This window comes from Mesocricetus auratus, unplaced genomic scaffold (genome assembly GCF_017639785.1).
Source record: "Mesocricetus auratus isolate SY011 unplaced genomic scaffold, BCM_Maur_2.0 Super-Scaffold_100028, whole genome shotgun sequence".
Taxonomy (NCBI): Eukaryota; Metazoa; Chordata; class Mammalia; order Rodentia; family Cricetidae; genus Mesocricetus; species Mesocricetus auratus.
The window spans coordinates 23,469,592-23,494,418 of record NW_024429209.1 but is presented as its reverse complement, the minus strand read 5'-3'; the positions used below and the strand labels follow the sequence as shown (position 1 = coordinate 23,494,418).

General features: G+C 53.6%; 1 protein-coding gene across 3 annotated transcripts; it reads right to left on the bottom strand.

The window, feature by feature from the left end:
- Positions 1–252: 252 nt before the first annotated feature.
- Ss18l1 (SS18L1 subunit of BAF chromatin remodeling complex) lies at positions 253–24,814 on the bottom strand. Of its 3 annotated transcripts, none has more exons than XM_005074510.4 (11): positions 24,485–24,814; positions 14,756–14,832; positions 13,958–14,042; positions 12,053–12,197; positions 11,331–11,528; positions 9,796–9,960; positions 9,321–9,422; positions 8,221–8,313; positions 5,523–5,642; positions 4,288–4,415; positions 253–3,086 (listed from the first exon to the last, which is right to left on the bottom strand). In XM_005074510.4, the coding sequence occupies exons 1-11, from the start codon at positions 24,551–24,553 to the stop codon at positions 3,060–3,062; spliced, it is 1,209 nt and encodes a 402-aa protein (XP_005074567.1). In that variant the 5' UTR covers positions 24,554–24,814; the 3' UTR covers positions 253–3,059. The 3 variants fall into 3 exon arrangements, with proteins under 3 accessions (XP_005074567.1, XP_021085432.1, XP_021085433.1); XM_021229773.2 differs by lacking the exon at positions 24,485–24,814 and adding an exon at positions 19,576–19,898; XM_021229774.2 differs by lacking the exon at positions 24,485–24,814 and adding an exon at positions 19,439–19,569.
- Between the last annotated feature and the right edge of the window lie 13 nt (positions 24,815–24,827).

Here is a 24,827-nt window from a genome sequence, read left to right as displayed (position 1 = left end):
GTCAGGTGTGCGAGGGGAGCACGTCGAGGAACCGAGGCAGGGGACTCTCTCTGAGTTCGAGGCCAGCCCGGTGTCTACACCGTGAGTCCCCGGACAACCAGGCAGGGACACACACTCGGGGAGTCTCTGTCTAAAACCAACCAACCAAAAACCACAAAGGGGTCAGAAGGAGCCAGGGCGTTTTAAACGTGTGCTGCGTTGGCAAATCAACACGATGGATTCAACCTCTTCGAATAAGCAGAAAGGAAGTAATGGCTTTTAAAAAACAAACACGTTTTAATGGAAATGGAAAGTCTTCCCTCTTTGTACAGTTTTGAACGGACGCTCGCCACTGAAGCCCCACGCCTGAACAACCGGTACTACCGCAAAGGAAGACGCTTCCTTGCTGGTCCAGGCCCTCTTCTGCCCGGCGCCTCTGTGGACATCTTCAGCCTCTCACTGATAAAGCTAGACCCGGACCAAGTTCACCAAGTGCTGGAGGGACGTTGGGGAAACAGGAGGAAGAATGAGCAGCGATTTCCAAATCCCCCCTTTTGTATCTTTTCTGGCCTTCAGTAGGAGGAGTCATTAAAACAAACAAACAAACAAACAACGCACGCACAGTCAACCACACCTGCATGAAGGATTCATTTCAGCTAGGGCTTTTCCAAACACTCATGTTACAGAAGAAAAACTATTAATACAGTCCATGAAAAAGAACCGCCAGCCGGCATCGCTTTCCCCCACAAAATTACATAAACGTGAACAAAAAACGTTAAATAAACATCATTATTAATCATTAAATATATTAACACCAAAATCATGTATAAATTAGGAAATAAATGTACAAACTTATTCCACAAAGTGCTTTTAAAAATATATACACAACATTCAAGAAATTCTTAATGTAAGACATTTCAGATGGAAGTTTTTGGGGTGGTACATTTTTTTAAGTGTCCTTTCAAAAAGTATTAACACGGTACTTACACACACATTAATACAGCGCCTAACATACACGTACACTCGTATTAATACAGCACTTCACACACACACACACACACACACGTACATACGTATGCACACACAGGTAAAAGGCATATTCCCAGATTGGCAAGGAATAAAAACCATTTTCACAGTTACTTAAAATGTTTCGGCATTTCCAGTGGGAAATTTTAGGCCTCAATTGAGCTTGTAGGCTAGTTTTTCCAAAATTCACCAGGAAAGAAAAGGGAGCAAAGGAGCGGACCCCCTAAAATGAAGTTGCTAATACTCTGTCACTCAGCGATCAGAAATTAGTGCCGTCATACAGTCAGCCCTTGCCAGTGTTAAGGGTTTCCTAAACCCTATGCCTATGAGACACACATGCCCGAGTTTGTTAACCAGTCCTACAGGAAAGGGGGAGAATGTCCTAGAATACGACCGTAGCCAACACAGATAAGTCCTTCTAGTCTGGCCCTTGATTCTTCATGTGTAAGTGAAATAAACAGTCCTTGCTCTGTATATTCTAGCAAGGCTGTCAAGATTAATTCAAGTAAAACCCACAAAAGTGCCTTGTAAATCCTCACCCACTGAGCTGCAGGTTAAGGTCTGCATTTTAAACACTATCAGGTGTGGTGCATGCCTGTAGTATCAGTCCTTGGGAAGTGGAGGCAGGAGGATCATAAAACTCAGGGTCGGCCTTAGCGACGTATTGAGTTTGAGGCCAGAGTCTGGACTACATAAGACCTTGTCTAAAAACACAAATAAAATAAAAGCATCATGTTGGATAGGCCTGATGCACCAGGCCCTGGATCCTTTTTTTTTTTTTTTTATCTTCTTGGTTGTTCTTAGAAATACACCAGCACTTATCTTAAAGGCTTTCCCCCATTTTCATTGTAACATGTTTATCACTGTCCAAATAGAGGCTGAGAAATGCCAGTGCTACATTATATGTGGTATTTTCCTTTGACCGTATCTTTCCAAAAAGACTGTTTGTCATGTTTTGCACAGAATTAAAATGAGATTGAACATCCTAGGGATATAAAAAACAAAAGAAAGAAAAAATTTTTACTATATAAAACTTGCCCTTTTCATTTAAAAGAATGTAACAAAGCTATTTAGATTTGTTAAAAACATGGTGTGGATTTCGGATTTCCCTAAGTACAAAGGAACACTTGCTTGCCAATCTGAACTTGGAGGTCCTGAAGAAGTAACAAACACTTGCCAACTGCCAGTGAAGTTAATCATCAGTACTTCCAACTCTCTTTAAGTTTAGGACTGGGCATACTCAAATCCTTGAAATGACATTAAACAAACAAGGGCCAAAGCCACACAAAACACAACGCAGCTGGTAGACAGCTAGCCTTGCTCTTAAGAACACCGCCCTCCCTAGGGTAGGTTACCCTCACACTGCCCTCATGGACACACTCGGAATACAGTCACCGATGCCTCTTCACTGTCTAATACAAAGACATATACTTTTCGTGATCATGGGGACTGGAGAGACACACGCCACGGATGAGTTCTGGAAAGGACAGCTCAGTCTCTCCACATGAAGCACATTTCTTTGTTACAGTGACACAAGAAACTAGTCCAAGACACAGAAGGTGTCCCCAAGCCCTACCTAGGCACAGGAAGAGACGGCCGCCCAGGGTTGTCTATATGTGTGTCAAGCTACGGACGGCCAGTCCCAGAAACACTTACAGTCCACTTCGCAACAATGGTGTGAGAGGGGGCACTCACTGGGTCTGTTCACGGTAACACGGACCACGGTGTCTTTTGGATACTGTGTCATCACTGGGCACAGAACATGTGATGACAGTATGACCCCCCCCCAAAAGCTAGCTAAGAACATCAAGGAGGGGGTGAGGGACAAAACAACAGGACAACCTCTCCATCGCATCGCTATACAATACACAGCACCAAATATGTCACACCATGGCAGCCAGGAGTGCACGCCCATCATCACACCCATGAAATGAGCCTGCTTCACATGCAGACATGGCACTGGGCGCAGAGTAGCCAACATGTCATGACTCAGAACGGCCACTGGCTTGTCCAGAACAGACTACCATGAAGGGTCCAAAGACAACGCGCGTCCCTTATTGCTGGTAATTTCCATACTGGCCCTAAAAGAGAACAAGACACAGATTACACCTCTTCAGTCCTGAGTGCCAAGGTCCGCACCCAAGTGACAAGGAGCGTCTTCTTCCCATAGCCGGAACTGGGTGACAGGTGGAAAGTAACACAAAAGCGAGCAGGTCAACAGTCTGCCCATATCCACCAAGCGAGCAGTGACATGCCTCCAGTCCAGAAGTATGTCTCAGGCTAACCATCACTCCCCCCCGCCCCCAGCCCATTCTCCAATTTTGGCAATCATTTATTTGACCTGTTTTTTTTTTTTTTTTTGGTCAGCCTTACTCACAGGCAGGGCCTGTGAAGACAGCAATGTACCCCCAGTGACGCACCGGGCTCTCTGGTTGTCTCCCTGTGCCCTGAGCACCTTGCTGTCACAGATGGGGCAGCAGGGCTGGTGCCAACGCCAGCTTCGGCTTTTAGGAAATGGCTTAGGGTGAGCCGGTTAACAGGCTCGGTCAACGTAAAATCTGAAGAGAGATTCAGAGCTTGAATCCACAGAACTGCGGGGTTGTCGGAAGCTAACAGAGCCATGCGCCCAGAGGAAGAATCTTCTGGAAGACTGGTGTCCCCATCCCAGCTTCCTTTCTCCACAGCTGGCTAAGCCAGTCTGATAGGTCTCTGGGACGTAAGGACACAACAGGCCCCAAGGACAACCATCAGGGCAGGCAGCAGCGCTTCTGCACAGAGTCTAACCCAGGGCCCTCAGGCCAGCTAGCTACCTCTTCCTTCAGGGACATATGGTAGTGCCTGGAGCTGTTTCTGACCCTCAAACCTGGGGAACAGAGTGGGGGAGTTGACTTGCAGCTAGGGGACACTAGAAAACATATACGCAACAGCTTGCCCATCCTTGCCTTTCGATCCACAGCTAAAAGTCCTGCAGGCTGCACTGAAGGTCTGAAGAGAGGACACCTTGCCCCTGAGATGCCCCTGCTGTGTCCCCTCTGGAGGCAAGTGAGGGCACGACCATTTAGCCTTTTAACTACGCTATCACGCTACTTGCTGGCCCACAGGTACTTGGGATGTTCTTTCCTTGGCCTCTGAGGACGAGATGTCTGTGTCACCAGGACCATCCTAGCAACTCTAGCAACATACTGGCTGCACGCTGCTGCGCTGTCCTGGGAGCCAGTCGGTCCCACCTGTCATTCCCCAGGACCGTAAGAGAAACCCTTGCCAGACATCCACATAGCTTACCTGCTCATAGCCGTAAGGCCGCTGCTGCTGGGCAGAAGGTCCCGTCTGCGATGCTCTGTAGCTTCCATACTGCTGGCCCTGTCCTTGCTGGTAACTCGAGTACTGTGAGGGGGCTCCCTGGGCAGGGCCTGTGAAGACAGCAGAGGCTGTGAGGCCAACCATCAGCAGCTCTCCACATTTGCGAACACCCAGACACGGGGTGCCTACCCTTGGGTGGGCAAAGCCTGTACTACATAAAGACTGCTACAACCCAGCTTGCCATTTCTGACAGTCGTGTGAGGACTTGAGACTGCCCCCCCCACATATGGGGCACTGACTCTGGCCTGTCCCCAGCACACTGGGCCTGCCATGTTGCAGAATCGAGTGAAGGGCTACTCCAGAACCAGCTGGGGTTAGCTGTAATGGACACAGCAAAGCACAATCCTGCACGGCCACAGGAACTCCGAGGCAGGGCAGAAATGTCTGACTTCCTGTGAAAACCTGAAGGCTCGGGACAGGCCTGACAATGCAGAGCATCTGCTTAGTTTTGTCTCTGCGTGTATGCGTGTGTGTATGTGTGGTGCTGAGGGCAGAAAGCAGGTCACCACAGAGGGCACTTAGATTAATAGAAACTGTCTAATGGGAAGAGAGAGCCAGTAACAAGCCTGAGCCGTCGGCCAGACAGTTTATAATCAGTATGTCTCTGTGTGCTTATTTGGGGCTAATCGGCTGTGGGACCAGTCTGCAAAGAAACTCCAGCCACAGGGGGTGGCACTCTACCACGGAACCACAGTCCAGCCCCGAGTGAACACTAGGCAGGCTCTCAATGCTACATGGCTGTGGCCCGTAAGCTACGGCCCAATGCTGTTCTTCCTTCTTCCTGCATGTATGTCCGCACACCACATGCATCAAGCAGAGTCCAGAAGAGGGGGGGTCAGGTCTCCCCCAGGAGTGGAGTTTCAGTCAGTTGTGAGCTATCATACGGGTGCCGAGAGCCAAACACTGGTCTTCTGTAAGAGAACTAAGAGCCTCAGATACGGGGGGGGGATGATGGGACAGGATGGGGGACGGACATGGTACTGGGTACACCAGATCCCTGTGCGCAATCCCCCTGACTCTCCAGGAACCAACATCTACAATAAAATAAGCTTACTAGACGCCGGCCAGAACGACAACAGCACTACAACGCACGCATGCAGCCCACAGCAGGCACTGGGGGTCCTCTGTGAGACAGCACGCTACGCGGTCCTTCTTACCGTAGCCTTGCTGCTGCCCCGGGTAGTTCTGTTGGTTGGGGTACTGCTGCTGGGAGTAGGTCTGCTGCTGCGCTGAGCCCTGCTGGTACCCAGTCTGCTGCTGACTGTACTGGGAGTTTCCTGAGGGAGGAAGGGGGCACAGTCTCATCCCCGGGGAGTGCCAAAGGGCCCCCGTCACCCACGGGACAAGTGGGTAGCCACGGAATCCTGGCACCACATCACCAGAGGCAGCATGCCTCTGCAGTGGCTCAAATGTCAAGTGACATTTCCATCTTACTACATTACAAAACGCAAGCGAAAAGCCAGATAATACAAAACTGGTGATGGCCGGGCGTTGGTGGCACACGCCTTTAATCCCAGCTCCCGGGAGGCAGAGACAGGCGGATCTCCGCGAGTTCGAGGCCAGCCTGGTCTCCGTATCCAGTACTAGGACAGCCTCCAAAGCCACGGGGAAACCCTGTCTTGTAAAACTAAAAAAAAAGAAAAAAAAAAAAGGAAAAAAAAAACTGGTGATGTAACTGCTAAAATAAAGGGTAAAAACCGAACATCAAGTTCTCCTCCACATGGCAACTGTCAATGCGACTGGATTCAGAACCACCCAAGAGACACACCTGAGTGTGTCTACGCAGGCGCTTCCTGAAAAGTTTAAGTGGATGTGGGAGGCGCCATGCCCTGGACTGGGGTCCCGGACTGAATAAAGAGAAAGGAGTGAGCCGGGCGTTGGTGGCGCACGCCTTTAATCCCAGCACTCGGGAGGCAGAGGCAGGTGGATCTCTGTGAGTTCGAGGCCAGCCTGGTCTACAAAGTGAGTTCCAGGACAGCCTCCAAAGCTACAGAGAAACCCTGTCTCGAAAAGCCAAAAAACAAAAAAACAAAAAAAAGAGAAAGGAGTGAACTGAGCGTCAGTCTTTGTCTCTTCACTCCCCGACTACAGACGCCATGTGACCAGCGGCCTCTCCGACATACTGCATACTTCAAACCGCGAGCCAAAATGAGCCCTCCTCCAAGCTGCCTTTGCCAGGGGTTCTGTCCCAGCAACAAGAAAAGTAAAATACAGCCCCCGAAGGCTGTCTTCAGTTCCTGAGACATGCCCATGACCCTAATCAGAGACAAGATCCAGGGCGGACGCTAAGGATGGGGTGGGGTCTGTGTGAAGCCAGAGAAGTGTGAGCAGATACACAGAGGCCACGTGACAGCGCAGGAGACTGGAGAGTGTTTCTCCAAGCCAAGGGACAGCCAGACTGATGACAGCCAGCAGCCGGTGGAGAGGCCTGGAGCAGACCTGCTGCGAGCTGGCAGACAGTGGGTCTGCAGACAGCATGACCTCAGATCTCAGCCCCCAGAGGGAGATGCTTCAAGCCCCTGCTGGGAGGTTGGACATCAAACAAGCAGGCCACAGCAGAGGTGTGAGAGGAGGGAGTGCCCCGCCTACCATGCGTTTGATTTAGAAGGAATAAAACAGGTAAGTGAGCTGGGTGGTGGCACACACCTTTAATCCCAGCACTCAGGGGGCAGAGGCAGGCAGATCTCTGTGGGTTCGAAGTCAGCCTGGCCTACAGAGTGAGTTCCAGGGCAGGCTCCAAAGCTACACAGAGAAACCCTGTTTCGAAACAAAACAAAACACACACACACACACACACACACACACACACACACACACACACGCCAGGTAAATGACTGCAGACTGTGAAAATCAAGCCTGAAGGGCTGGCTCAGAGTGACCAGGCAGGAAGAAATCTCAAAACTGTGGGCTGCATCAGTTTGCCTGCCGGTGTCACAAACACAAACACCCCCCTCTGCTTTTTCCTTACAGAGTTGTTCCAAGATAGTAAAAGTCAATTAATTACTAAGAAACAGTTTGGAGAGAACGACTTGGAGGCTTGAGAGTGCTCGGCTGCTCTTCCAGAAGACCTAAATGTGGTTCCCACAACACTTACCAGGTGGTCCACGACCACCCACAACTCCAACTTCAGGGGATACAACACTCCCTTCTGGTCGGAGAATACCACCTGTGAGAGTGTAGGAGTGCACACACACACACACACACACACACACACACACACACACACTAGACAAAAATAAATATATATTTTTTAATTAACACGTATCTACATCTGCTAAGTCCTGTGAATCCACGACTCTCAGCCTGCTCAGGGCCCGTGCACCTCCTCTCTCTTCCACACTCTGTGGCATCCCACGTGTGATGCCTGTCGGTCAGGATGGGCGCACTCACAACACAGAGACAGACAGACGCTACAAAGCAAGGCTCTCTGCACAGCCACAAGGCAACACACAGATGTGTCCCCCCCCCCCCCGGTTGCTACAGCACCACCAAGAGTCTCTCCATGCTGAGGCCACGGGCCCTTTGCAAAAGATGCAACCCTACTGGCTCATGGGCCGCTCGGCTGGAAGGATGACAGCCGTCTGTCCCCCAGCATGGTCAGACAAACCCTGTCCCGTTTCCCAAACATACACGTTAAGTGAAGTCCCAACACACAGCCCGGCAAACCTGACCTCACAAACCTACCCCGGCCATCTAATACCCATCTGTGGACGCCTGTCTATTACCATCGACGACTTGGCTGAGACTCCTTGAGGCCAGCGCTGTTAGCTCCAGGAGTGTAGTATCATCGACTGATGGCCCCGTGCCGTGTTTACACACTAGGGTACGGTACGTGCCCCCCCCCATGCTCCTTACCCCCCTCGTAGTAGTGCTGTGTGGAATCCTCGAATGAGCGGTCGTAGCCCTGCTCTGTGTAAGACGACTGCTGGTAGGTGTAGTCGCCGTGGCCTGCAAGGAACAGGCAAGCAACTGTCAGCTGGAGGGGTCTGCCTGCCCAGGTCCCGGGGGACAAACGGGCTCTGCGGAAGTGAGCTCAGGCCAGGGGATGATGCAGAACTGGCTGAGTTGACCTCTCTAAGCCCCTCTGTTCTGTCTGTCCGTCTGCCTGTCCATCCCTCCCTCTCTCTCTCTCTCTCTCTCTCTCTCTCTCTCTCTCTCTCTCTCTCTCTCTCTCTCTCTCTCTCAAATGCAGGCATCACCATCACTGTGGCGCTGCTCCCAGATGTGGACAGAATCAAGCCTTCTTGACAGCACCGGCTGCTCTCACCGGTATCTGTCCAACGCCCGGGGCTTCCTGGGTAGTGGTGCTATGACCACGGAAAAAGCCGTTGGGACATGCCACCATCTCACCAGGCATCACGGCTTGCTACAAGACTTGTCTCAGCCACCTACCCTGCTCTTATTCCCAAATCCCAGACGTGCTCCCCACCTTACTACGTTATTGCTTACACCAGGGCCCTGACCAGGAGTCCCCCAGAGACCTCCACTGCTATCTCTCAGAATAAATATATTTAACATAGATATTTACTGAGACAGGGTCTCCAGATGTAGCTGGATTCAAATTCTTAATCCTCAGGCTTCAGTTACCTGAGAGCTGCGATTATAGTCATGGGCTACCACAGCCAGTATTTAAGGTCTCGTGACAGTTGGCGGAAGTGAGGGCAGGAGGCTGGACGCTGGGACCCACCGTGTCAAACACACCTGTCAGCGACAGGTGGCTGACAGGTGGCTCTGCCCAGTTCAGCCTCCTACCACTCTCTCTGCAAAGAGAAGCAGAGAAAACCCAGAGAGGTGGACGGTGTCCCACGTGGAAGATTTTCTTGTTGGAGACTGGCCTCGGTCACGCCCCAGCGTGCTCAAGCTGAGGGGATCCAGAGTGTTTTGCCGGCAGGACACGCGCAGGGCCTTAGGTCTGAAGGTCAGACCGCCAAGGAGCTGCCAGCAGCACGCCTTACCGTCTGGGTAGTACTGTTGACTCATGGGCTCCGCGGCACCCTGGCTGTGGCTGTACTGCTCGCTGTAGTACTCCTCCTGGCCCAGGTACTGCTGGGAAGAGCCTGTGGGGGATGGGACCAGACACTCAGGACCAGCCGGCAGTGGGTGAGACTCGCTCACACACCTGGCTCAGCAGCAAAGCCATGCTAAGCAGCCTTGCCCGTGGGAGGAATACACCCAGGACCATTCATTCAAACACCAATCCTCCCTCTCCTCTTAGCCCAGCTGCCCAAACACTCTGGAACTGGAATAGCCACCACCTGTCCGCCCCCCCCCCACCCCCAGCCCCAAACATCTGCTCTCTGGGCTAGTAGATGCTCACACCTACACGCCCAGCATCCTTACCCACGCCACGGAGCAAACATTATGGCCCACATGGGGAGATAAGACCACTGGCTCTCCTTCACCACGGGCTGAAGTAGGTCTCAGCCTTACCTTGCTGGGAGGGTCGGTAGGGCGCCATGGGCCGCTGTCCCATCATGCTGCTCCCCTGGCCACCCTGGCCCATCATGGCAATGGGCGCCTGGCCCTGGTAATGCTGGCTCCCACCCTGCGCCGAGTTGTAGTGGGACGTGGCTGCCTGCTGGTGCATCATGGAGACTGCGGCGGGGCAGAGATCCCAAAGTAAGTCTGAGTGGGGACGAGGGACGACGCACCTCGCCCTGCAGACCCGACCCCCTCCAGATCTACTCTACCATCATCTCCCGTCTGGGTAGGATGGTACCCTTGTTTCCAAACCGCACCTCTAACAACGTGAGCTGCATCTGAGCACCACCTCAGCCGTCATAACTACCGTTTGGCTAACAGAGGAAGAGGAAGTGGGTCCTCAGGGCCCACAGCTCCCGGCGGCAGAAACTAGAACCCTGTCCCTTCCCTTGTCCCCAGGAATTGTCTTGAAGGAGTCAGTGTCCTCTCTCCACTTCTTGGGGCGGCAGCCCTACTATGGCTGCAGGGGACGGCACCCGCCCACCCGCCCGCCCACCCACCCACCCGCCTGCCTGCCTTGGCTGGGCTGCACACTGCTCAGGACTCATGGGGACAGCATGACCTAACAGAAACCTAACAGTCATTTGTTCTAAAGTTTGCAGAAAGCCAGGCCTGGTAGAGCACACCTGTCACCCCAGCTACTCAGGAGATGGAGGCAAGAACGTTCTAAGTTCGAGGCCAGCCACGGCAACTTAGTGAGGTGATGCAGCTCACCAGCAGAGCCCTTGCCTCCCAATGCATGAGGTCCTGTTTAGTTCCCAGCACTGAGGGGAAAAAAAGAAAGAAAGAAAGAAAGAAAGAAAGAAAGAAAGAAAGAAAGAAAGAAAGAAGTTTCTACTATTATATTGAAAAAATAAAACAAGCCCGGTGGTGACACCACACGCCTTTAATCCCAGCACTCTGGAGGCAGAGGCAGGTGGATCTCTGTAAGTTCGAGGCCAGCCTGGTCTACAAAGCGAAAGAAACCCTGTCTTGAAAAACCAATCAACCAAACAAACAAACAAAAAGTGAAGTGGTCTTTAACTAAGTACTATAACCACGTGTTTGTGGAATAAATCTGCAGTGTTACAATCACAGAAAACACTAGGAGACACCCCATCTTGCTCTGAAATCCCTGTCTCTGATGCTCAGGGGACATCTGGATTGGGACCCGCCACGTCCCAGGCCCTTCATGATCTCACAATCGGCCTGGACCTCTGGCTTAGTATTGATGACCCTTCATCTTTTCTACCTCTAACCTTGGCCAGGGTTCCCCTGTGTAGGGAACCACTATACCTTCCCCGAGACCAGTGTTCATCCAAGCAGCACCCTGTCCTTGGAATTCCGGGAGGTATCTGAGACAGCACTCAGGGCTGAGTCACTGTGTATCAGCAACTCCGGCCCAGTGGAAACGCCTAGCTTGAAGAGTCACAGCATCCACCAGGGCCACACAGACAAGCTGCCCATGTTTGCTAGTGGCGTGGGGCCAGGTGGAGCGGCAGTACCTGGGTTGGACTGCATGTTGATGTTGGTCCGAGACACGTAGTTGCTGATGGCACCTTGGCCTTGCATGGGGACGCTCTGCGAGGTGGGTCCCGAGTGGCTGTAGCCAGGCCCAGTACCGTGGCCACTGCCCGACATGCTCATGGAGGTTGTGGGCAGTGTGCTCTGGGCCGTCTGCTGCATGGACACGTGGTTTGGACCTGCCAGGACGGGTGGGAGAGGGCGCGTCAGGCACTGGAGGCCAGGTAGCTACCTTAAGGTAAAGATGTCTAAGTTCCCTTCCAGCGATTTGGAGGGGGAAGGTTAATCCCTGGTCAGTAACACTAACAAAGTAAGTGACTCATGAACAGACACACGTCATGCGTTGCAGGTACCGAGAGCCCCCAGTTACTAGTTCTTATGTTGTAGCAGCCGCAGCAGCAGCAGCAGAGGCCACCCTCACTTCATTCCAGGGTCCATGCAGAAGAACACGTCTATACATTCAGTGGACAGAGTCAAGTGGAACTGGGCACTTGAAGTCAGCTTCGTGCCCTCTGCATATTTACGCCCCATTGCCCCCCCCCCACTTAAGGCTTAGCCGAGTACCCGTGGTCACAACAGTGGGAGAGAGGTGGCATAGGCCAGGCCAGGAAGGCACTGTGCCCGGCAATGCTGGGTGTAGGCTGTCACTGCAGCCAGCGACCTATGGCTACCTTGGTGACATGACTGCAGCAAACCTGCTCACCGTTTCCGATCTGGCCCTGCATGAGGGAGGCGGGGGGCAGGCCTGTGCTGATGGCATCACTGAGGCTGCCCTGGGGATGCAGGCCCTGGCTGGACCCGCTCTGGCTCAGCGCTCCGGGGCCCAGGTTCATGTTCTGGGTTGGTGGCTGTGGACGACAGGAAGGTCAGGACAGGGCAGTTAACTCAAGAGAATGAGCACCAAAGAGCCACCCCCAGGGACATAAAGAATTGCACAGCTACCTGCCAGCAGGGGTGTTGGGCTATGATAGAGACCAAACATGACATTCAGAACATAAACCAGTTGGCCAAGTGTCTCAGCACCCACAAATCACCGATGACCCAGGCCTTGCACACGCTGGCTTCCTGCACGATTATTTCCTTTGTCCCCTCCCCTCTCATCCTCCATCCCCTCAGTTAAACACGAGGTGTGGAACCGAGCAGGAAACTTCCCTAGATCAAACAGTGATTCCAAAGGTTTGCGCGCGCGCGCGCGCGCGCGCACACACACACACACACACACACACACACACACACACACACACGCACGCACGCACGCACGCACGCACATCTGTACGTAGCCGAGAAAGGGAGCCCCCGGACCAGGTCTGGTGCTGCAGGCTGATGGCCTCAGCTGAAAGGTGGAGGCAGGAGGATGGCAAGTTTAAAGCTTGTCTGGGCTACACAGTGAGGTCAAGATCAGTCTGGGCAAATATAGTTGGATCCTAAAACTAGAACTTTATTTTATTTTATTTTATTTTGGTTTTTACGAGACAGGGTTTCTCTGTATTGTTTCGGAGGCTGTCGGTCCAGCCTGGCCTCGAACTTACAGAGATCCGCCTGCCTCTGCCTCCCGAGTGCTGGGATTAAAGGCGTGCGCCACCACTGCCCGGCTTAGAACTTTATTTTAAGAAGTAAAAGGAGAACTGAGGACACAGCTTCATGTGCACAAAGCTCCAGGTTCGAGCCCCCAGTCCTAAAAGCGAGAAGGGCAATGTCTAGCAGGACCAGCCGGGACCTGCAGAAGTGCCCAATGGACATGACAGCTGACCGAGGTGTAACGCCACTTATGATGCCTCCGCTCTCCAAGGGAGCAGTGGTACCAGGGGTGAGCCATTCCTGGTGACGTGCCTGGCCCTGGCACCTCATAGTCAGCCTCTGTCATCCTGGGGTGTCTCCCTCTCTTGGCCATGTTACCTCACGTGGCCACAGGCACACGATCCAGCGTCACAGTAAAAATTTAATTTGGGGAAAATGCATTTACAGAAGACCAAACAGACAATAAGATACTTATTCTAACATTTGGAACATGGCTGCATTGGAGATTTTTTTTCCTTTCAACTTTCTTTTCTTTAAGACAGGTTTATACTGTGTCGCTTTAGCTAGCTTGGTACTTGATATACGGCCCGGTACGGCTTCAAACTGACAGCAATCCTACTACCTCAGCCTCCCAAGTGCTACTATTAAAGGCATGTACCAATCTGGCCTAGAAAGATTTGTTGTGTTTTGTTGTTTTATTTTAAATTCCTGGCAGTGCACCCACACGCATAAGAACCACTCACACCATTTGGAGGGGTTTACAAAGCATGAGGCCCTGCATTCATGCCTCGGCACCACGAAAAAAGAAGGGTTTACAACCAAGGCGAGCCCCCGCCCCCCACCCCCACTCCCACCCCACACACACGTGGTCACGACACTGCTAACACTCCTTGGTGATGACTCTGTGGTCACTTCCCCACACCAAGTCGTCAAAAGTCCCAATTCTACCTGTCAAGCCATTAGTAACCTCACCCCACGTGACAGGGGTTTTTCAGAACCACCGATCTCATGCCTGATAGTGCCGGGTTGCCGCTGATGGTCACCGCCTACCCGAGGTGGCGGCACTCAGACACCCGGTGGCAGTACCTACCGCAGGAAGCAGTGACTGCATGTTCTGGTTGGAGTCTGCGATCGTGGCCAGGTAGACCAGGTTCCGGTGCAGGATCTGCTGGTACCTGTGGGAGATACACCCAGGTGAAACAGGGAAAAGCTGCCGCGCCCCCCGCACCCAAGGCAGAAGCCAAGCAGCCAGGCTCCAACAGGACGCTCAGGCCGGGCTGGAGATAGGCAGCTGCAGCTCTCCACTGTCCAGGAAGGGGCAGGCAGGGAACAGGTCTGGCCAAGCCCTAAACCTGGGACAACCCTGAGATGTCAGCCCTCCATGGAAGAGGGGAGGCCTAAAAGATGACAGAGGGAGGACCGGGGAACAGAGCCCACTCCATAGTCAGACATCAGGCTAACTCCATGGCAACCTGAAGAGCCCTATAAGGAAACAGGAAGGGGCCAAGAGGACCGAGGACCCTCAGGCACATCTCACCCACACACACAGCAGCTGGCAAGGTCTCGGGTCTCTCAAACAAGCCGCACCAGGTGGGGATCTGGGCCTCTCACACACCCCATACCCAGGAGGCTCAGGGCCCTCATGAAGGTAAGAGAGAGGTCTGAGGTACTTTGCCCTCACATAGGCATGAGCTGCCTCCTGACTGGGTCTCCTACTGGCCCCATGGACAGAGGCTGTGGAAACCCCTTCTCTCTTTACCCCAGATGGTTCCCACCTCACTTGTATTCTCAGGGCCGCATGCGACCTTACTCTGCTCTGTACCCAAGGAGGCTTTCCCGGAGCACGGAGAAGGGGAGGGCCGGGCCCTGGGCCAGCACGGTTACTTACTGGGTGCACTCGGCAGTCTTGCCCTTGCTCTGGTAATCCAGGATACACTGGATCAGGTGGTGGTTCTCATCCAGCATCTGGAGGAAGGCAAGCAAGACACACGATGGTCACACGGCAGCTGGTTCCCAGCCAGGATGCCAGGATCCTGGGGAGCCCACTGGGCCACTCACTCCAGGTCCCAGGTCCCTACCCAGAGAGAGAGCTACAGACCTTCAGATCACAAATGCGCAAGAGGTTAGGAGGCAGCTTAAGTCTCTGCTGGCTATGCTCAGCCTGCACCAGCGAGGGGCATGGCGGCCGGTAGGAGGCACTGCGGATACGCAAGATTTGCCTAAACACCGAGGAGACTGACTAGGGAACCACAGGCCTACCGAGCTACAATCTCATCCCTTTGGATCTCCTCCAGCCCCGAGCACAACGCGAAAAGAAGTGGCATAGAAGGCCTGGGCCGCACTCTGCAGAGGTCAGCACTGCTCCGAGACTGTCTTACGCATGACACAGGGTCCAGATTTGAAAACAATCTCATCGGGTGACAACAGGTGAATGGCCACACGTGAACATGTCGGCGGAGATGGGCCGTGGGCTCCCAGAACGGTTGCACAGGCCAGAAGCTTAGTTCCCAGGAGTATGGAGTTGGTTCTCATTGCACCAGGGGTAGTCCATACTTAGCACTGTAGGGAACGGGTCAGACACGCAGGCCCCAGGCCCACACCTGCACCGCTGGTGACGCTGGAAGGCACTGGGCCGAGCTGCCAGGGTGTCCTGGAGGCACTGATACGTCTGCACTCTTCCCAAACCCAGTAAGGCAAGGGTCTGACCCCCATAGACCCCAGGGCTGGCGCATACGTGCTGGCATGTCCTGGCTTCGATGACGGGTAGTACCGAGTGGGACATCAGGGACACTGGGCACGAAGATGCCTGAGAGCGAATGGGAACCCGCCAAAGTTATAGGCAGCTATGGGACAGTCCCCTTGGGGCAGGACTTTAAACCACCTGAGAAGTTAGCGGAGATGGGGGAAGGGGTCTGTGTGTCAGGGGAAGTGTGGCAAGCCAGTGGGCAGAGGACAACCTGTAGATAGTGTTGAGCCGCTTTTTAACCGGACACACTGCTGCTTCCAGCACCACACAGGGCCTTTGCTCAACTCTTCACAACAGGCAGAGCCTTCCTTCACCATCACCAAAAACACATGCTCCTTTAGGCTGTCCCTCCCTCTGCTCTGCAGCCTGAGTCCCTGAAATGCTTCCTGCCTAAGGCCAGCTCCGCCCCTCAGCCTGTACAACCTCACAGGTTCAGACACCTCTCCGTTGTTCTCCTTCTTGCGATGAGGTGACAACACATCCTGTGCCCACCAGGGGGCATGAGGAAATACCGAACTGTTACCACGTTTTAAGAGTTTGCTGGTATGTGCAGACACGTGTGCAGGTACCCAAAGAAGCCAGAAGATGACGGTCAAATCCCCTAGAGGAGTTATAGGTGGCTATGAGCTGCCCAATGAGGGTGCTAGGAACTGAACCTGGGGCCTCTGCGAAGGCAGTGCATGCTCTGAACTGTCTAGTCAAACCTGCAGCCCTGCCTTCTTAAAACAGCAAATGGGGTGCTAGCTCTCGGGGTGCTGGCTCTCGGGGTGCTGGCTTGCTTAGTTTAAAAACATTCACAGGAAGTTGGGCATGGTTGCACATGGCCTTAGTCCTAGCACTCAGGAGGCAGAGGCAGGTGGATCTTTGTGAACTCGAAGCCAGCCTGGTCTACAAAGCAAGTTCTAGGACAACCAGGGCTGTTACACAGGGAAACCCTGTCTTGAAAAACCAAAAAGCAAAACCAAAAACTAAAAACAAAATAAAATATTCAAAGGAAAGACAGGACTCACGGCAAGGGTTCCAGACACCCCCCCCCGCAGACCTGCCTTCAGGGCATAAGCATGGTATGAAATTCCAAGGACAGTGAGAGCAGGTCATGAGCTGGCAATGGTGTATCTGAGGGAGAAAGAGCTCCTGGGATGTCTCTGTGGAAAGGAGGAAGGCAGAGAGCACCCCACAGCGAGGACTACAAAACCTCACCACTCTGCCCCATCTCAACAGGGCTAACTCATGATGGCCAGCATCAGCCTATGGAGGAAAGTCATTTCAGGGGCAAACACTAATACCAAAGACCAGGATGCAGGCTGGGGGCAGACCATCTGCCTAACGTGTAGAAGTTCAGTCTGGTCCCAGTCTGTTCTCCTGCAATGCCTCTTAATGGAGCAACACAAAACCATAAAGAAAAAAAACAAAAACAAAAACCGGGTGTTGGTGGAGCACACCTTTAATCCCAGCACTCGGGAGGCTGAGGCAGGCGGATCTCTGTGAGTTCGAGGCCAGCTTGGTCTACAAGAGCTAGTTCCAGGACAGCCTCCAAAGCAATACAGAGAAACCCTGTCTCAAAAAACAAAGCCAAACAAAAAAAAAAAACAAACCAAAACAACAACAACAAAAAACCAAACCTAAATTCAAAACACAACAATAAAAACAAGTTACTATACAAATGAAAGATAACAGGGCTATTTAAAATTAACACAGGGAGCCTGTTGTAGTAGCACTCCAGAGGCAGAGGTAGGTGGATTTCAGTGAGTTCCAGGCCAGTCTGGTCTACAGGTTTCCAGGACAGGCAGGAATACACAGAGATACCTTGTCTTGAAAAACAAAAATAGGGCTGGAGAGATGGCTCAGAGGTTAAGAGCACTGTCTGCTCTTCCAGAGGTCCCGAGCGCAATTCCCAGCAGCCAAAGGGCAGCTCACAGCCTTCTATAACGGTATCTGGCGCCCCCTTCTGGCCAGAGCCTTAAGTGCAGACAGAGCACCCATATATAAATAAATAAATCTTAAAAGAAAAAAAAGTTGGGCGGTGGTGTCTCAGGCTACTAAACCAAAACATAACACAAACAAACGATAAAATGAACACATGGCTCGGGAGATAACTCAGAGGGTAAAAGGTACCTGCCACCAAACACAACCTGAGTCCAATCCCTGGGACCCACACGGTGGAAAAAGAATTGACTCCCACAAGTTGTTCTCAGACCTCCACTCTTCTGTCACGGCACCCATGCACAGGTATACTAAACAAACAAATAAAAATAAATGTAGTAGAAACCACAGGGAACCCCCCCGTCCCCCGATAAGCTCTTAGAAAATATGTCAGTGAAAACAAAACAAATGTTGGGCATGGCAGTGTGTGCCTGTAATACCACATCTGGCAGGCAGATAGGTAGTCAAAAGTTGAAGGCTAGCCGGGCGTTGGTGGCACACGCCTTTAATCCCAGCACTCGGGAGGCAGAGGCAGGCGGATCTCTGTGAGTTCGAGGCCAGCCTGGTCTACAGAGTGAGTTCCAGGACAGCCTCCAAAGCCACAGAGAAACCCTGTCTCAAAAAACCAAAAACAAAAAAAAAAAGTTGAAGGCTAACCTGGTCTACACACATAGTGAGTTCTACGCTACACAGTGGGACCTTGTCAAGAATCAAAGCAAAACAACAGGGTCGTAGGGGTGGCGCAGAGGTCACGGGGCATACCGATCTTGCAGAGGAGCCAAGCTCAATTCCTAGCACTCACTCAGGAAGCCCACAACTGCCCACAACTGAAGGAGTATCTAGATTAGACTGGTGAGAAGACACACCCGCTATGAGTGGTGGGTAAAAAGGAGACTGCAAGCTGAACACAAATGTTCATCTCATCTCCCTCCCGGGGAGAAAAACTCTCAAGACACAGGATGTGAAGGGGGAGCGAAACACTCCATTCTGTAGGGAAGCTCCTTAAAAGACAGGAAGTCAACTCAAAACAGCTTTCAGGAAGTCCCTGAAACTGACCAGAATTTCCAGGCCTCTGCCTCCCAAGACGGCAGTGAAGACTCTCAGGTGAGCCTACCCATCTAGAGAGGCTCAGACCAACTGAGCTACCTGGAAAGGCACGCTCCAACCTGCTGAGCTGCCCGCAGCCTGCAGCCTGTGCCGTGTGCCGTGTGGTCCAGCTCTGCGTGCATTGCGGAGGCCTTTGGTGACGCAGCTGTCTAGCTGTCTCTGCATTATTTCTACTTCCATAAGTATCCCCCTCATCCATCTACTTCAGTAAGTAACCCCAATAAAGCTCAACTGGACACTGACACGAAATCTGTTGTAGGCTCCCTTTCTGGGGTGAGTAGATGTGAATGTTGTGTCTTTCCAGGAGAAAACTTGTCACACAGCACCCTCTGCTTCCTGGCTGTGGAAGCAGTATGACCAGCTGCCTCGAGCTGCCACCACCACGGCTCACCTGCCACCACCACGGCTCACCAGCCACCACGGCTAAATCCTTGAACTATAAACAGAAATAACTGGGGAACTCTTAAGTAGCTTCCTCTCAGGCCAGGGGAGAAAAATAACTGAGACACAGCCCATTATAGAGGTTCATGATCTGAGGATATTTCTAGAAGGCTGATGACTAACCCAAGGGCACTTCCGGGAGAATGCTGCAGCCCTACCGCTGGATGCCACCCTTGGAATGCTCATCCCACTGCAGAAGATGTGAACTGGCCATGTTAGTTTCAAAGCAGTCCCGAGAGGGCACGCAGGCGGGACTCACGGGTGGTACAGCCTTGTAGCCTCACAGCCATGTTTAACACAAGTCCAGGTTTGCAAAGATTACACACACAGACCGCAGACACAATACATTCCCACCTTCCTGAGACAACACACGTCAACAGTTCTGGTCCTGAACACCTTTGGCCGGATGCTTAGAAAATTGAGTTAGCACAGCTCAGCACAGTCAAGTCATCCCGCCTCCATGAAAGTCTCCATGCTGAGGAAAGACACACCAGACGGCAGGTGACGATCAAATCCAGCATGTTCGGATGAACCTGAACTGCGTGCCAGAAGCTGCCTTCACAAGATTCTGGGCTGCCCAGTTCCGTAGCAGGCTTTCTTTTGAGCCACCAACCGGCTCCCAAAGGAAGACACGGAGGCTTACTAATTATGAATGCTCGGCTCGTTTCTTGCTAGCTCTCATAACTTATTTTAGCCTGTTTCTCTGCATCTATCCTCAAGCCTGACTCCTCCTCCTACTTCTTCTCTCCGCCCACCAGCCCCACTTAGTCCTCTACTGCCTAGCTATTGGCCATTAAGTTTTGTCGTTGTTGTTGTTGTTGCTGGTTTTTCGAGACAGGGTTTCTCTGTGTAGCTTTGGAGGCCGTCCTGGAACTCGATCCACCTGCCTCAGCCTCCCGAGTGCTGGGATTAAAGACGTGCGCCGCCACCACCACCTGGCCGCCATTCAGCTTTTTATTAGACCAATCAGGTGCCTTAGGCAGGCGAGTCAAAACAGCAGCACATCTTTACTCATTAAACAAATGAAGTACAAACAAGTGCACAGCTAGAATACTGTCCTACAACACTGGTTTCTGCCATTTCCGACCAGAGCCCGTGCCAACTGACCCTGAAACGATTTAGCCCGTTCTCTACCGCTCAAGTGCCTTTAACTCAACACCATCTTCATCCCAAAGGCAAGAAACTGAGGCTCAGAAAGCAATACGTGAACTAGAACTGATGAAAGAGAATCCTGAGTCTGGGAAGCCCGAGGAGCCCTGCTTTGGTCTCCTGCAGCCCAGGGGAGGACCCTACACACACACACACACACACACACACACACACACACACACACACACACACACACACACACACACACAAGCACAATCTGAAGACTGGCACAAACGGTTCCCGCCCACAGCCTGCTCTGCACAGCGTTCCACAATCCCTCTCTCTCCCTCACTGCTCACACCCCCAGGCCTTCCATTCCCCTTTCACATGTCACACTCTAGGCTCTGGGGCCTCAATACAGCAGTCCCACGCCTTGTCTGCTGGAGGTCATACCTAGTGCTTATCGGCGTACCTGCTGGAGGTCAGACCTAGTGCTTAGTGTACCTGCCGGAAACAATGCATCCATTGCCCGTAGCTTGGGGGGACTTCCTGAAGTGGCCCTGGGGCTCTAAGCTCAGAGACAGGTGCCAGGCTAACCCCGCTGGCCCAGAAATCTAGGAACATGCCGAGGGCAGAGTGCCATGCGCCAGAGAGTACAGGTGCTCTCTCCAGAGGCCCTCAAAGGAGAGGGGTGTAAGGAGGCGGTGGGGGGGGAAAGGAAAGTACGACGATGACACTGAATCCTGTTCCAAGTGTCTCCTTGTAGACTGCGGAACAGATGTGAGGGCAAGCAGCCTTTGGCCACAGATAGATGCCCTCTCTGGAGTGTCCAGCAGGAGTGTGCTCCCAGCCACGCTTCACCGAGCAGCAGGTTCCCAAAACACCCTGTCCCTGCTTCAGCAGGTTCCCAAAACACCCTGTCCCTGCTTCAGCAGGTTCACAAAATACCCTGTCCCTGCTTCTCCCCATCCTAGGAAGGCAGGGCTCAGGCTGAAACCATGCAGGGTGGCTGCTTGCCCGACAGAAGGCAAAGACACCAAGGCAGCTACCCAGGAGTCATTATTCTGCCATTCTAGTAGCGGACTCACTTTCACAAGACACTCGCCATCGTGGGGACAGCTCTGGCCAAGTTACCTTCCTAACTAGATTGGCCTGGAGACCCGAGTTCAATCTCTGGGACCCACGTAAAAGAGTAGAAGGAGTATGTTCCACAAAGCCGTCCTCTGACGGCTACATGTACACCGTGGCACGTGGGACTGTGCTGATAATAATGACGGTAGTGACAAAGCCAATACAATCAGCCTCGCTCAGATATGCAACTTTTATTGTGTAATTGCTGTGTGAAAACAGCAGGGGGCGTCCGGTTGCCCCTCTAATAGGGAAATGCCGTTGCGGGAGTCACTGCACCGTACCAGCCTGGGTGTATCCGGAGCACAGTGTATACACCGGTATACTATGGCCTTTAGCTAGTGGAGAGAAAGGCAGGGTTGGCCGGGGGTGGGGGTCACTGGAGCCTGTGAAGGCCCCAGCCAGCTGCAGCTCCATCTCAGGCTCTCCCAGGCATACCTGGGCACGCTGTCCTCAGCCAAGCACAGTTCCGACCAGTCTCTCTCAGGTGCGGGTGCTCTTGTCACCGCAAGGGCACCTGCTTCAGGTCAGGCCTGCTCTCCAGGCTTCCACTCTGGGTCCCCACTCCCCCGCTCCATGCGGGCCCACATCCAGGACTGCTCACGGCTTGCTCAAATCTCCCAGCCACCCCCCCCCCCCCCCAAACATCTAAACTTGCAAAGCGGGCCATCTGCAAATTAATAGGTTGCCATTATCCGTCTGAGAGGAAGAAACGCAGGCAAGGAGACCCAGGAAGAGAAAAACGGAGACCTTGCTGCAGATGACGACACCAAGCAGCCATCAGAAGCTGAGGAGGTGGGAGGAAGCCTCCTTCAGGATGGAGGGATGGAAAGAAGGAAGGAAGGAAGGAAGGAAGGAAGGAAGGAAGGAAGGAAGGAAGGGCAGGAGGGAGGGAGACAGGCAGGCCCTCCTTCATACCTTGACAAGGTGAGCGAATAAAGACTGCTATGCAGGGAAATTGTGGGCCACTAATTCACTGGCTCAGGCAGGGCCTAGGCATACATTCTATTGCATGTAGGGAACACTAGCTGCGCCCAAGTCCCATGCAAAACTAGGGACCAGCAGCAGATATCTCGGTCACATGCTAACTCACATGCCACCAACAATACCTCAAAGTCCTACTGTGGCCTTGTGACTGGTGAGAGATTAGCAGGGGACTTCTGTGTGGGACTCTGAAGGCTGAGCAGGACTTGCCGCTCTGAGAACAAGCTGTTAACTTCCTTTGCTCTTTGCTCTTGCCCTCCACCGAGTCCTCTCAGGCATCCCGGGCCTTCCCCCGTGTGATCTTAGCGTGGGCAGGTTAGCACACATGATGACTGGGCACGGAGGACACGCACTAGAGGCGGAGTTTAGATATCCCCAGCCCTTGGCTTGATAAAGGGTCTTTTTTTGTTTTGTTTTGTTTTTCAAGACAGGGTTTCTCTGTATTGCTTTGGAGGCTGCCCTGGAACTCGCTCTGTAGACCAGGCTGGCCTCGAACTCACAGAGATCAGCCTGCCTCTGCCTCCCGAGTGCTGGGGTTAAAGACGTGCGCCACCAACGCCCGGCCGATAAAGGGTCTTGCTTTTTATTTATAGCTTGGGCTACCCTTGAGCTTGACATGTAGCTTCAGGCTCCCCTCCAGCCTACTTTAGACCCCTCAGCAAAGGATCCATAGAGTCAGCAAAGTGGATCGCTGGCCCTACCAGGTCAAGTACCTTAACAGGATGAACTGAAGACCTGTTTCTGGCCCGGGACGGAGGTCAGCAAGTTTCCTGTTTGTGATCTGATGTTTGGGGCGGACCCCCAACACACTTTAGCCTGGAGGAACTGAGGCACTTCTGACAAGCAGGTGTGGCTACAAAACTCTGGGCAAACATTGAAGCCAAAGGTGGGCTCCGAGAACGGTGACCACCGTCAAGCTCCAACAGCCAGAGCGCAGGGATTCTGTCGGGTCTTCCCATGTGTGCCGAGTGCTTCACCCTCCATCAAACAAGGCTCCCAACCCACGGCCGCAGGGACAGCAGTCCCCTGGAGCTATCACGGAAGTGCGGCTGCTGCTGCTGCTGCTGCTACCTCTACCACTGTAGCAGCCTCAGTTTCCTTCCCCAAGTCACCTCAAAACAGTTAAATGCGGTAAGATCTATAAAGCCTAGAAACACCATAGCATAGCGTCCCGCAGCTCTCACGGAAAAACAAAACAAAAAAACACCACACTTGAAAACCTGCATTTCTGCTCTGCTCCAATAATCTCCCCTGCCCCAAAGCTCAACCACTATATTCCAAAGAGGAAAACAAAACAAGGGTGAGCTGGGAAACAGACAAGCTGAGGAAATACCCACAAGCCCCTCAGGTCATGAGGGACTAAAAAGCCAAGGCCCTTGGGGACCTAACCGGCTCAAGGGAATTCACAAATTCTTCTGTAGAAGGAACCCCCGAACTGAGAAAAGCCAGAGCGTAGGAAAGGCGCTCAGAACCGAAAGACAACCGGTAAAAAGCTGAAGTGTTCACGTCAAAACTTAGAGCTTTTGTTAAAGACGTCCCCTAACCCATGCAAACGCCTTCTCTGGAAAACAGTAGCCCGAATAAAGGATGGGACCGAGACTGTAGGACGAAATCTCCGTCGTCTGAAGTCTGGGTGCAGGCAGCGGGGGGCCCGCCGATGCGAAGTGACCCGAGAGGGGGGCGGGGCCGCGCTGGCCTCAGGTCCACCCGGGTGCAGCGATCTCGGGACCCCGCTGCGGGCCGTGGGGATGGCACGCACACTTTGGATGCGTCCCTTTGTGCCGGGGACCGCAGTACCTCACGCCAGCGGCCAGCTCGCCGCAGCGGCGCGCCACCAGGCTGCCCGCGCCCCCTTCTCCATTCGCCAAGCTGCGCGCAAAGGCGCGCGACCGTCGCCACCAAGGCTGTCAGCGGAGCGCGACGAACCCCCGCCCCGGCTGGAGGGGCCGCAGGCCCCGGCGTCCCGCACTGCTGCGTCTGCTGACAGGGGCGCTCTCTGAGGACACCGCGCGACGCGCTCCGGGGTCGCCACCCCCTGCGGCCGCCGGGCCCCCGCTGCCAGCGCCTCCGGCAAAGTTGGCGCAGGCTCTCCTGGGGGCGCACGGGGCCGCCCGTCAGGGCTCCGGCTGCCGGGCTGTGCCCCGGCTTTGTTCGCGCCCCGCGCCCACCCTCACCCCGCACCCCCGCGGCCCTGCCCACCTTCTGGATGGTCTGCTGTGTGACCTCCCCTTTGCCTCTCGGCCGAGCCGACGCGAAGGCCACGGACATGGTGGCAGCGCGGACTCAGCCCGTGATCATTGGGGTTTATTCTCCGGCTGCGCCCCGCGGCCCGAGGTGCCCATTCTCCGCAGCGCGGGGGCGGGGGCGCGGGGGATGCCGTGCCGGTGGGCTCGCCCGCCTGCCTGCCGCCAATGCGCGCCTGAGCCTCCCGCGTCCCCGCGCCTTAAGCCACTGCCTTTCGGGGCTGGACCCCGCGCCGACTCCCCCGCTGCCCGGCCAGCGCTCTGCGTCCAGCCCGCCGCCGCCGCGCCGCCCCCTGTGC

What these genes read in the sequence shown, in the direction of transcription:
- Ss18l1 (XM_005074510.4), bottom strand. Translation starts at nt 24,553, where the DNA reads ATGTCCGTGGCCTTCGCGTCGGCTCGGCCGAGAGGCAAAGGGGAGGTC. An exon ending in GCAGGGCCAGATCGGAAACG is followed by an intron (nt 11,529 to 12,052) that starts GTGAGCAGGTTT and finishes CCGTCCTGGCAG; the next exon opens with GTCCAAACCACGTGTCCATG. An exon ending in CAACATGCAGTCCAACCCAG is followed by an intron (nt 9,961 to 11,330) that starts GTACTGCCGCTC and finishes GCCCCGCCGCAG; the next exon opens with TCTCCATGATGCACCAGCAG.